The following is a 13836-nucleotide window of genomic DNA, read 5'->3' as shown; positions in this document are numbered from 1 at the left end:
CAATAGATTAAAAGAGCTCTAAAAACAAAATTTTGTGGAAATGTGCTGCCTTTAAAAAAAAAAATCATGCAGGTTTTCCATTCAGGAATCAGAATTGATTGCAGTTGTTTTCAGTCTATTGTTTCAGTTATTAGACACACAACTTCAGGAGACTTTGTCCATGCCCATGTTCTGTGTCATCCCCAATTACCTGCTACTTATTCTATTAGTGGATAATTTACAACCTGCCTGGGGCTCAGTAGGCATTTCTCAAGCACAAATAACCCAACTCTCCTGGCAACTGTGCTCTGCAAAGTCAATAGCATTTCTTTAGGCGTGGGCTGTCTAACTGGATCCATCAGTAGAATCTGTCCTACACTGGCGCCTTGTCTGTTGCAGTAGCTTAACCATACTGCACTTTTTACCACCAGGTCACAGCAATTATCTCCCCTAAAGGAAACTGGCATTTACATTCCTACAGCTCTTGTTGCTACAGGCATCCTAATCCTTTGGGAGATGCATAGGTTACACTTCTGGATGCTGCACAGAGAAAGCTGTCATCTGTTCCCACGGCTTGCTTTTCCACTGCAGCAAGAGATCAAATGAATGAGCTACAGGCAGTTCTCATTACTGCATTCAGCTGTGAAGTTTTGAGGCGAGATCTGTTCTATGCTGATGTCACAGGATCAGAAAGCACGCAAGATATGCTTCATACTTTTTCTGATTTGCGTACCACAGAAGATTTGAAGTTGAGCTAATTGTGGGATAAACTATTACAGGAATATAATATATTATTCATTTTGTACAACACAGAATATTTTAACACAGCTATACAGAACACACAGGGTTAGATCAATCCTCCATCCAAGACTGGCTCCTTTCCGCTGGATAATGGGAACTGTTGGATGCAACTCACTGGGCCCATTTGGGCAAGCAATCATACCTCAGCATAGTAAAGCTGAGATATTGGCAGAACTGGTACTTGTACAGGTGCCACATAGTACCTGCACTGCATCTATAAAAACTCAATCATTTAGTGGCAGCACTGACACTTTGGAACTCCCTGCCCATTGACCTTCACTGTATTATTTTCGGTGCCTTCTTACATAGATGTGTCTACATGTATGTTTAAAAAACTTGTATGAGTTTTGATTTGTTTTAGTCTATTCTATTGTGGTTTTAACTTTCTGTATGCTTTAAATTTGAATGATGGTGCTGGAGGAGACTCTTGAGAGTTCCATGGACTGCAAGAAGATCAAACGTATCCATTCTTAAGGAAATCAGCCCTGAGTGCTCACTGGAAGGGCAGATCCTGAAGCTGAGGCTCCAATACTTTGGCCACCTCAGGAGAAGAGAAGACTCCCTGGAAAAGACCCTGATGTTGGGAAAGATTGAGGGCACAAGAAGAAGGGGACGACAGAGGATGAGATGGTTGGACAGTGTTCTCAAAGCTACAAACATGAGTCTGACCAAACTGCGGGAGGCAGTGGAAGACAGGAGTGCCTGGCGTGCTCTGGTCCATGGGGTCACAAAGAGTCGGACACGACTAAACAACTAAACAACAACAACATGCTTTAAATTATGGTTGTAAATTTTGTAGTGGTCATTTTATTGTTGTAAACCACTTTGATGCTTTTTCTACAATCAAGTGGTATATAAATTTAATGAAATAAATAAATATGAACATGCCTCACATAGCTTGGTGAGAAGGAGCTGGCACATTGGGACATCTCCATTAACTACAGCTTCCCATTAAGTCTGAACTAGGCATTAATAGGGAATGGTTTCCAAAAAAGCTAGAATATGAAGCCAACTTTAAAGCATGGCTTAAAATTCTGGATAGTTTAGAAGCCATTAATCATCAATAACCAGTTTTGGTGCAGCAGGAAGCTATTCTTAACTAACACTTCCTGGCTCATGAGAATGGAAGAACAAATCAACTGTGTGAGTGTGCAAGGCTCGTTCAAACGTAGCTGCTATTTAGTAAGTACTTTCAAAATCAATTAACAAGTTTTTTTGCCCAAGTAACTAGAACAGTACAGGCAATGATAATAGAAGAGAAAAAAATGTGTAGAGAGTCTATATGGGTTTTTTGCAACTAAGTTTATTTATACACGGTGCATGCACACCTTGGAGGACTACAGAAAGTTTTGTGTACTATGGTGTATGTAGTAGCACTATAATCCCAGAACACCTAGGTAATTTACCCAGGATTTTAAGCACTGAAAATTAAAAGGCAGTGGTGAGGAGAGCTGCTGGTGGGGGGAAGGGCGAGGGAAGTAGTCCTCTTAAGAAGAATAAAATGTTATGTATTGGCAAAAAAAAAAAAAAAAGGGCAGTGGTGGGCCACAAGTTAGCCACTCCTGCTCAAGCCCAACATTTCAGGCTATGATTTGACAATGCTGTTTTGCTTTCCTGCTCTCATTTCCAGAGGTGACATTAGCAATGCAGCATTATAGTATTCCGTCCCATCTAACAAAAGCAACCCTAAGGCTGTCAAAGCTCCTGCTGTAAAAATGCATGCCATTCCTTCATCTACTTGTGAAAATTTATTCCAAGATAGTTCCAGCTTCAAAGTGGCTTGCTCTTATGACAAAAATAAAAGGAGTATGGGAATCAGAAACCTATTGAATAATGAATAGCATGCCATAGTGTTAATGGTATTCAGCCCCAGAAGGGGAAGGATAATACTACACAAAACTAAAAGAAAGGGGGAAAGTTACTTTCCTGCGAGACATTTCTCTGTTGTCATTAAAGTTTTTGTAAATTAGGATCAGCCTTCTCCTAATACATTGCATCTGTTGGAATTATAGCCACCAGTGTAGTACCTAATGCAAAGTGTTTATTTCAGTTTAAATTATTTCTAGAATACCGAGATGCTATAGTTTTCCATCTTGCAACTGCAAGGATGGGCAGATGATAAGAGCATGTCTAAAAACATGAGAAGAGCTCTACTGTATCGGACCAAAGGTCCACCCACTCTCAACATCTGGTTCTCACAGTGGCCAGCCAGATGGCTATGGGAAGCACACAAGCAGGACCAGAGTGCAAGAGAACTCTAAGCATGAGTGCTCCCCAGCAACTGGCATACAGAGACATACTGCCTTAAACTGTATTCAATGTGAACTAAGCAACAAAGTTTCATTCCATGTATCTTAAAGTGGAATCTTTATATAACATTACATTTTATCTTTTATCCTAAACAGTGTTGTATACTGCCACACAATGGGATGCCCTTCAAGCGTTTCTGAATTTTAATCCCCATCCTCCCTTACCATTGGCCATGCTGGCTGGAGCTGAGGGGAGTTGGGAAACCAGTACAGTCATACCTTGGGTTGAATGTGCTTCAGGTTGAGCGCTTTCGGGTTGCACTCCGCGGCAACCCGGAAGTAACAGAGCGCATTTCTTCCCGGTTTCGCCGCTCATGCATGCGCAAACACTCAAAATGACGTCACGCACATGCGCGGAAGTGACAAAACGCGACCCACGCACGCACAGATGCGCCGTCACGTCTTACGTTCCATTCAGGATGCGAACGGGGCTCTGGAACAGATCCCGTTCGCATCCCAAGGTACCACTGTATATGGAGGGCACCTCGTTGGCTACAATAACATCCCTACAATGGCAGCATAACTTCAGGTGATTTGGTTTTTAATCAGTGTATGCCAACAGTAAGTCATTTAAATGGACTGCTAGGGGCACTCCACTCAAATATGGTACTCTCATTTTATTTTTTCCATTTGGGCGTGCACAATTTTTCATTAGGTTCAACTTTGTCCACAAAAAATAATAATGTAATATTTCTACCCACACTCCCAATACTACAGATGAGGTGAAAGCTATACAATATTCAACAAAAACATTTTATATATTATATAAGAACCTATCCGGATCAGACAGGCATAAGAGGAAACCATTGTTTCCTGCTACATCAGGGCTGCAGGATCTCTTTCAGTCCAAGGGCCACACTGCCTCATGAACAACTTCAAGGGGTCACATGCCAGTGGTGGGTGGAACCAGAACAACCAGATATAACTCTTTCCTATGTACAGTAGGCTACACTCCATCAAGTATGCCCTCATAAATGTGCTTCCAGGGAAATCATATGATCCTACCCTCTAATACAAGTCAACCCCCCACAACCCCCCCAGCACTGTTCCTTCTTTACAGAACAGAAATGTGGGGTCCACAACAGCAACACTGATAATACCGATTTTGCTGAGGGTAAGTATCTGCATGCAATCTTTTTTAGGACACAAGCCACTTTGAAGTTTTATTACAATCAAGTGTTATATAAATCTTGTGAAATTAAGAAAAATAGAGCCGATCAAAGTAAAGCACAAAATGTTACTCTTTAAATGACATTCAGAACATTAATCAATGATGCAGAAAATGACTAAAAGAATATTTGTGTAGAACCCAAGCAACTACCACAAATGGTGAAAATTGGTAACACATTCCTAAAGAAATGTGTATGTATACACCAGATCTGCATGGCTCTTTTTAAAAGAACAAACTAAAGATGAAGAAGAAGAAGAAGAAGAAGAAGAAGAAGAAGAGGAGGAGTAGTAGTTTGGATTTGATATCCCGCTTTATCACTACCTGAAGGAGTCTCAAAGCGGCTAACATTCTCCTTTCCTTTCCTCCCACACAACAAACACTCTGTGAGGTGAGTGGGGCTGAGAGACTTCAAAGAAGCATGACTGGCCCAAGGTCACCCAGCAGCTGCATGTGGAGGAGCGGAGACGCGAACCCGGTTCCCCAGATTACGAGACTACCGCTCTTAACCACTACACCACACTGGCTCTCAGATTATTCTGAATCCTTAGAAACACTGTTCAGAATCCTTACATATGAGAAATTACCTACCTTTATATCAAAGTTGCAATCAAGTCTTCTGATTAATACAATGAATTCATGAGATGTGTTGTCCTTCAGAGGTGGAGGAGTTATGGGCTCACATGCATTCTTGGGTTTTGAATTTATTAGAAAACCCTGAAAGACATTTTCAAAAGCAAATCAATCAGTTCTCAGTCACAAAATGGCTGCATAAGTAGAAGCTACTTGCCTCATATCATTGAACTCCAATGCAAGTTGTGAAAATTCTTAACACTGCAGCTAGTGAAAATAATTTTGACCAGATTGATACATGTAGCAGTGGTAGAACAGACTATACTATTTTAAGATGCTGGTGACAGCACACTTTTTTTCAATGCCCCTGTATTTATTTTAAAGACAATTCCTTTAACTAGAAAACTAGTATGGAAGGAACAACATATTATATGTTGGTTTTGTATCCACAAGTAGTTGGTTTTTCCTTTATATGCTGTTCTCCATATCCTTTGATTAGAAGACAGGATTAGCACCCATTTGGTTTCAAATTTAAAGTAGGAAGTGAGCGGGGGGAAAGTCAGCAGCCAGCACCAGTTCTGTTTAGCTGATTGCAGCCTTTGGGAGCTCATGGCCAGGACTTGTAAACAGGAATGCTGTCTCACAGTGTGCGTATGACCAAGATACACTGGTGGTGAGGGAGCTGCTGCAGTGACCTGCAACACCTGTGCCAGAGAAAGTGCAAAACTATACCTGCAGCAAGTGCAAGATGGTTGCCTTGCTGGAAGATACAGCAACTTAAGGCCCACCTCTCCACACTTGGAGCTATCAGAAAAGATGAGGAAATTCTTGCTAGAGCAGAGTGGACTGTCCTGGAACAGTGATGCGGGGCGAGGATGCCCCTAGAGAGGGAGAAGATCACCCAGTGTAGGAGACAAACTCCTGGAGGAACGTGACACACAGAAGCAGGACTGTCAGGGGCCATGCTGTGTCACTGGAGCTGCAAAATCGATTCTATGCCCTCACCTCGGATACCAATTCTGGGCCAGAGGAACAAGGACAGCAGTTGCAGATCTCAGAACACACAAAGGTACACAACTTTTTAATAATAAATAATTATGTAGAAATTGAGAGGTATAAGCTATTCAAAAGGACCAGACAGGAAGGGAGGAAGAGGAGACTGGCAACTGGCTAGTAGTTACTTAGATTTTCCGAGTTCAGGGTGGTGCAAATTGTTGTCGTCTCTCCATTTTATCCTCCTAAGAATGTTGTGAGGTAGGGAAAGGCTGAGGGACAGTGGCTGGCACAAGGTCAACCAGGGAGCTTCATGGCTAAGTGGAGATTTGAACCCTGGTCTCCCAGGTCATAGGCCAATCCTCTAACCCTTACACGACATTGGCCCTCTTACATTTGTCTATTTTTAGAAAGTTCTCGCCACAATGATTAGAAACATGGTAGATCATTCTATGACACCAGGAAACGAAGAGTTTATAATTTAAATAAAGTAGTAAGGGGGGCTCAAGTTCAGCAAAACCTAAAAATCATCAAAAGTCAAAGTATGGTACAACTTGTAATGGCAACTTGTCAAGTATGAAAGAGATATGTTTCTAGTACCACTCCACGTGGGCATTAATCCAACAAAGCACTTAAGTGTTTACTTCGTTTTAAACATGCACACTGTCTCATGAAAGCTAAAGTTTAAAGTTAAGCATATGCTGAAGTGCTCTACTGGAGTGAAGCCTGCCAATTTCAGTGTTTTAAAAGCAGAACTCCACTAATAAAGCTTTCAGCTACTCTCACGGGCAGCATGATGGTAGGATTTTTATTGCAATCTGCATTTAAAACATGGCAGGTACTAGGTAGCATTCATTTCTATCACCTTGTTCAAGCAAGCCTTTCAAATCTGGAATAATTGCTGGATTTTTAAAGGAATCACCCCACCCCAACAAAGGAAAGCCAGGAAATGAAATATTCAGAACACCCAAGGTCACTTAACAAGGATAAGCTATTTCGCCAAATAAATGTAACCAATCTTCTGTATACACAGATCAAAGCAGCTGGAATTTAAAAAGAGCATGTTGCAACTTGCTCTCTTTCAACACAGGTTTAGGTGCAGAGTAAGGAATCTTCTCTTATTAGCAATTTGGTGACAATAGCTATTGTGAATCAGTATATTAGGAGCAGCATTATGGTTTTAGGAATAAAAAGCAAGCAGTGCATTTAGCCTTGTTTGCACATTGTCTTCACCCAAGTTTCATTGTTCAGCAGTTCTGAAATAGTGTGACCAGAAAACTTTATGCACTCTAGTGCTAACATGGATCTCTTGCATGACTGTTTCCATAGTCACTTAAACGAAGTGGAAGCTTTACCTAGAGCAGGCATCCCCAAACTCGGCCATCCAGTTGTTTTGGGACTATAATCCCCATCATCCCTGACCACTGGTCCTGTTAGCTAGGGATCCCAAAACAGCTGGAGGGCCAAGTTTGGGGATGTCTGACCTTTAGCAAAGCAGATGGAGCCATCTTCTCTATCAATATGAACACCAACAGTGATGAAGTTCCAAGTGTCATCAGAGAACCCACTTCGACGTGTCACTACTTCAGCAAGCGTTTCCGAGGATATCTTAGAATCCCCATGTTATTTATCTACTGTGCTTTGTATCAAGTTTCGTATTCACTATAGGCTAACATACAATGGATACCTAAAACCATACTTCCACAAAGGAGGAACATGTCTTCCAGGTGTATGACTATTTCATTATAGGGCAAGGAATTTCAATAAATTTGAATACTTCTGTCCAGTCTGTTGTACATTCGGAAGTTCAGCTGCTCTCAATGAATTTAATATCAATATACATCTTACCATTCTCCACTGCTTCCCAGTTTCCCACATTAATAGCAGAATTTTCTGTGTAGCTTTCCTGAACTGCAAATCTGAATAAAGACTGGCACTAAAGCAAATGCTCTACTGATATATGAAAAAAAAAATGAATACCATTTTGGCTATTGCGTGGTATGTTGTTTTGAAATTAATATAGATAAACTACAGGCTCCCCTTTCCAGGTACATATGGTTGTGTCCATGTCTATCAAGAACAACCTGCTTCACAAGGATATATGGCCAGAACATGTGTCACCACAATTCTAAACAACAGCTGAAATAAACTAAAGTATGATTTTCCTATTTGCTTTCATAATTCGAATTGCCAGGGTTTGGGTGGGAGGCTACTACAGCTCTTAGACCAAATTGTTCCAAGAACATTGTCAGCATTGTTTAAAAAAACTTTTTGCTAAGTTTTTGTATTTTGTAGAGGTCCTTGAGCATACACATTCATTAAGGCTATAAATGTTTAGAATCAACTGAAAGAAACACAAAAGATGACTCACGGCCATTGTTGGACAAGGGCATATTGTCCAAGAATGTCTAACTAAAGAAAGTGTTCAAAATGCAGAAATCACTTATATTTGACTAAGAGTCACTGGCTACAGCAGAGACCCTAAATCAAACTGCAAGAGATATTGGGGTATTGCAACAAGTGTACAATTGTTATGGGACAATCAAATAAGAGAAGAACTGCAAGCATGCATTAAAATATAGTATGGTTATTTATGCTAAGGTTTGTTTTAGACAGGATCAAACTTGGCTGTTACTTTTATCAGTTTTAAAGCTAACTAACTGATAGCTTAGACCAACTTCATTTGAGGAATAGTTGCATATCAGAAGTATTATAAGCAAAAGCAGGAGCAATAAAAACATTTCCTAACAGGTCAATCTTGTGCAGATTTCCTCAGGATTCAATCCCACTCAGTTACTGTCAAGCAACTAAGCACAGGACAACCACAGGACAAGAAATAATGCCTGTGGAGTTAATAGGAGGACACTTATTTCAGGTAGGTTTAGGGTTGGGTCCTTGCTGAAAGGAATCATAGAATCATAGAGTTGGAAGAGACCACAAGGGCCATCGAGTCCAACCCCCTGCCAAGCAGGAAACACCATCAGAGCACTCCTGACATATGGTTGTCAAGCCTCTGCTTAAAGACCTCCAAAGAAGGAGACTCCACCACACTCCTTGGCAGCAAATTCCACTGTCGAACAGCTCTTACCGTCAGGAAGTTCTTCCTAATGTTTAGGTGGAATCTTTTTTCTTGTAGTTTGGAACCATTGCTCCGTGTCCGCTTCTCTGGAGCAGCAGAAAACAACCTTTCTCCCTCCTCTATGTGACATCCTTTTATATATTTGAACATGGCTATCATATCACCCCTTAACCTCCTCTTCTCCAGGCTAAACAAGCCCAGCTCCCTTAGCCGTTCCTCATAAGGCATCGTTTCCAGGCCTTTGACCATTTTGGTTGCCCTCCTCTGAACACGTTCCAGTTTGTCAGTGTCCTTCTTGAACTGTGGTGCTCAGAACTGGACACAGTACTCCAGGTGAGGTCTGACCAGAGCAGAATACAGTGGCACTATTACTTCCCTTGATCTAGATGCTATACTCCTATTGATGCAGCCCAGAATTGCATTGGCTTTTTTAGCTGCCACGTCACACTGTTGGCTCATGTCAAGTTTGTGGTCAACCAAGACTCCTAGATCCTTTTCACATGTACTGCTCTCAAGCCAGGTGTCACCCATCTTGTATTTGTGCCTCTCATTTTTTTTGCCCAAGTGCAATACTTTACATTTCTCCCTGTTAAAATTCATCTTGTTTGTTTTGGCCCAGTTCTCTAATCTGTCAAGGTCGTTTTGAAGTGTGATCCTGTCCTCTGGGGTGTTAGCCACCCCTCCCAGTTTGGTGTCATCTGCAAATTTGATCAGGATGCCCTTGAGTCCATCATCCAAGTCATTGATAAAGATGTTGAATAAGACCAGGCCCAAGACAGAACCCTGTGGCACCCCACTAGTCACTCTTCTCCAGGATGAAGAGGAACCATTGATGAGCACCCTTTGGGTTTTGGTCAGTCAGCCAGTTACAAATCCACTGAGTGGTAGCATAGTCAAGACCGCATTTTACCAGCTTCTTTACAAGAATATCATGGGGCACCTTGTCAAATGCCTTGCTGAAATCAAGGTAGGCTACATCCACTGCGTTCCCTTCATCTACCAGGCTTGTAATTCTGTCAAAAAACAAGATCAGGTTAGTCTGACATGACTTATTTTTCAGAAATCCATGCTGACTATTGGTGATCACAGTATTCCTTTCTAGGTGCTCACAGACTGTTTGCTTAATGATCTGCTCAGAATCTTCCCTGGTATTGATGTCAGACTGACTGGGCGGTAATTATTTGGGTCCTCTCTTTTCCCCTTTTTGAAAGTAGGGACATTTGCCCTCCTCCAGTCTGCCGGGACTTCGCCTGTTCTCCAGGAATTCTCAAAGATGACTGCCAGTGGTTCTGAGATCACATCTGCCACTTCTTTTAATACTCTTGGATGCAGTTCATCTGGCCCTGGAGACTTGAATACATCTAAACTAGCCAAGTATTCTTGTACTATCTCCTTAGTTATTCTGGGCTGTGTTTCCTCTGCTGAATCATTTGCTCCAAATTCTTCAGGTCGGGCATTGTTTTCTTTATCGGAGAAGACTGAGGCAAAGAAGGCATTGAGGAGTTCAGCCCTTTCTGTGTCCCCTGTTTGCATTTCACCATCTTCTCCTCTGAGTGACCCCACTGTTTCTTTGTTCTTCCTTTTGCTACGAACATACCCATAAAAGCCTTTTTTGTTGCTTTTAACCTCTCTAGCAAGCCTGAGTTCATTCTGTGCTTTAGCTTTTCTGACTTTGTGTCTACACGTGCTGGCTATTTGTTTGAATTCCTCTTTGGTGGTTTCCCCCCTTTTCCATTTTTTGTACACATCCTTTTTTAATCTTAACTCAGTTAAAAGTTCTTTAGATAGCCACCCTGGCTTCTTTAGGCACCTTCCATGTTTCCGTCTCATTGGTATTGCCTGAAGTTGTGCTTTTACTATCTCCCTCTTAACAAACTCCCAGCCATCATGAACTCCCTTTCCTTTTAGTATTACTGTGCATTGGGTCTCACCCAGCACTTCCCTAAGTTTTATGAAGTCGGCTTTCTAAAAGTCAAGAAATTGAGTCCTAGTATGCTTGGCTGCTCCTTTCCGCTGTATAGTAAACTTCAGAAGAGCATGATCACTCGCGCCTAATGATCCTTCCACTTCTACCCCACTAACCAGGTCATCAACATTGGTTAGGACCAGATCTAAAATGGCTGTTCCTCTTGTTGCTTCTCCCACTTTCTGGACAACGAAGTTGTCTGCAAGGCCAGTGAGGAATTTGTTTGACCTTATGCTCTTGGCTGAGTTTGACATCCAGCAAATATCTGGGTAACTGAAGTCCCCCATTACTACTATCTCCCTTCCTTTTGCATGCTTGGCCATCTGTTCCAGGAAGGCATCATCTATGTCCTCCGTTTGGCCTGGGGATCTATAGTAAACTCCCACAATGAGGTCACTGTTATTCTTCTCTCCCTTAATTTTGACCCAAATGCTCTCACTTTGGCTTTGAGGTTCTAAATCTTGGATCTCTTCACAGGTATACACATCCTTGACATATAACGCCACTCCTCCTCCTTTCTTGTCTGGTCTGTTTCTCTGAAATAGATTGTATCCCTCCATTATTACATTCCAGTCGTGGGACTTATCTCACCAGGTTTCAGTGATGCCTATTATGTCATATTTAGTTTGCTGTACCAAGAACTCAAGCTCATCTTGTTTATTTCCCATGCTTTGCGCATTAGTGTACAGACATTGAAGTCCATTAATCATTCCCCCGTGTCTCTTATTTAAGGATTTTTTCCTCCCACCACTAGGTCTGCGTGCTGTTTGCTCCATTTGGTCTATGACATTTGGATGATCATCTTCATCAATTGATAGACTCCTACCTTCAGGAGCACTGTCTCCCTCCCCCACATTAGTCAGTTTAAAGCCCTCCTGATGAGGTTTCTGAGATTTTTGGCAAAAACATTCCTCCCAACTGTTGTGAGGTACAGCCCATCGCTTGCCAGAAGTCCATCTTCAAGAAACTGCTGTCCGTGATCTAAGAATCCAAACCGTTCCTGTTTACACCATTTGCGAAGCCAGCTGTTCACTTCCACTATTTTTCCCTCTCTCCCTGGGCCACGTCGTTCAACTGGGAGGACAGATGAATGACAATTTGTGCATTTAATTGCTTCAATTTCCTGCCCAGAGCCTCGTAGTCTCTTTTGATCTTCTGGAGGCTATTGCTTGCAGTGTCATTGGTTCCCACATGAACCAAGAGGAAGGGGTATTTGTCAGTGGGTTTTATGATTCCTTGCAGTCGTTCAGTTACATCTTGGATCTTAGCCCCGGGGAGACAGCACACTTCCCGAGACATCTTGTCAGGCCCACAGATCACTGCTTCTGTTCCCCTCAGTAGGGAATCCCCTATCACCACTACACACCTCCTCTTAGGTTTGGTCGGGGTTCTTCCGTGAGCTGTCCGTTCCAAGGTCGCCTGCACATTCCCTGAGGACTGACTTTGCTGCTCGTCTTCATATACCTGATCGACTGTAATGAGGGAGAGATCCTCAAATGGAGTCTGCTCTTCGTCTTCCATGCTAGGGGAGAGGACCTCAAAGCGATTGTGTATTTCTAAACAATCAGAGCGAACCCTGGGCCTCCTACTTCTTTGAGTCACGTTTCTCCATATATCTGGCTCCTGTGTTGGTGAACTAGCCTCCTTCTCAGGGGAGCCCCCGACTCCTCCTTGGTGGAGACGGTGTGCTCTGTTGCTTCCAAGAAGAGCTCCAGCTCTCTAATTCTTTGGAGCGTAGCTACACGTTCCTCCAGTTGCTGGACTTTGTCTTCTAAGAGGGCAATCAACATGCAATTGCTGCAGGTAAAGCTGCCTGCAACCTTTGGCAAGATGGCAAACATTGCACAGGAACCGCAGGCGACTGCAGCTGTTCCCTCACTCTCCATCTTGAGAACGTGTCGTTGGGGGTGGCTACAGCGGTCCTCCATCATAAGAAGCGTGCAGACAGGACAAATAACTCCCTCCCCCCAAAAAAACCCAAGGTCTCCCCCAACAAACGTTTGAGACTAGCTCCCCTAAATCTAAAAGATGGATCAAACACAAAGAAACACACAACAGTAGGAAGACCTACTGTTTGCCACAGAAGGAAGGAAAGGTGTTTGCTCCAGAGGGAAGATCTAGAATCATTGGGTGAAAACTGCAGGGAAGCAGATTTTGATTAAACATTAGTAGAAGCTTCCTAACTGTAGGAGATGTTTAGCAATGTAAAAGGCTGCCTTGGAAGGTGGAGGAATCGCCTTCATTTTAGGTCAGAGATGTATGTTGCAGTTGTATCCTGCACTGCAGGTCCAACATTGAGCAAGGGCTGACCTCCCACACTCCTCCCAACTCTGTGATTTTAGAGAGCCAGATACTAGATTAGTATCATTCTAAAGCCAAGCCTCAGTTTAAATGTTCTGTGCTCAGTCTTTTACTTGACTGCTTTCTAATAACATCTTCACATGGAAGTCCAGTGGTTGTCATAAATGCTTTTCTGCAGGTTTATCTAAGGGTTTATATCTCAAAGCTTTATTCCTCAACACCCTGTCCCTTAATTAATCACCAAGAATTATAAAAGTATTCTTGAAATCCTCCACACTAGAAAGAAAAGTATTTGCATTGTCTTCCGTTGCTCTAGGCAACACTATTGGCAGAAAGTTCTTTCTTTTCTTTTCTTTTCTTACTATAGGGACACAGTCGTGCCTACCACCTTTTCCAGCTGATTTTGGATTAAGTCTGTTGCACAGTTGTAAAATCCATAGAGCCAATTGAGACTAAACTACATATTAAGAACTCACAAAGGACCATGTTAAATTTTATTTATTTGCTCCTATTCTGTTACTTGCTGTTGCAAGCTGTTGCTTCTTACCTTCAAGCCTTCCGTCGGGAGTCTGTAGCCAAACCTTGCTGGCAGGTCATCAAATGTTTGTGTCACATTTTCAAAATTAAACTAAAAGCAAAAGGAAAGTGAAGGATTATATTATGTACT

General features: G+C 42.2%; 1 protein-coding gene across 2 annotated transcripts in view; it reads right to left on the bottom strand.

Moving 5' to 3' along the window:
• RNF13 (ring finger protein 13) overlaps nt 1–13836 on the bottom strand; it is a 55257-nt gene that overhangs the window by 24550 nt on the left and 16871 nt on the right. For both annotated transcript variants that reach the window (XM_079978184.1, XM_079978185.1), the window contains exons 3-4: nt 13717–13797; nt 4849–4974 (exon numbers count right to left, since the gene is read on the bottom strand). In XM_079978184.1, coding sequence (XP_079834310.1) covers nt 4849–4974; nt 13717–13797 — 207 coding nt within the window. The remainder of the gene's footprint in view (nt 1–4848; nt 4975–13716; nt 13798–13836) is intronic.

This window comes from Podarcis cretensis (genome assembly GCF_951804945.1).
Source record: "Podarcis cretensis genome assembly, chromosome: 5".
NCBI classification, from domain to species: domain Eukaryota; kingdom Metazoa; phylum Chordata; class Lepidosauria; order Squamata; family Lacertidae; genus Podarcis; species Podarcis cretensis.
Note: the sequence above shows the minus strand (reverse complement) of the source record. Positions and strands in the feature narration are given on the sequence as shown.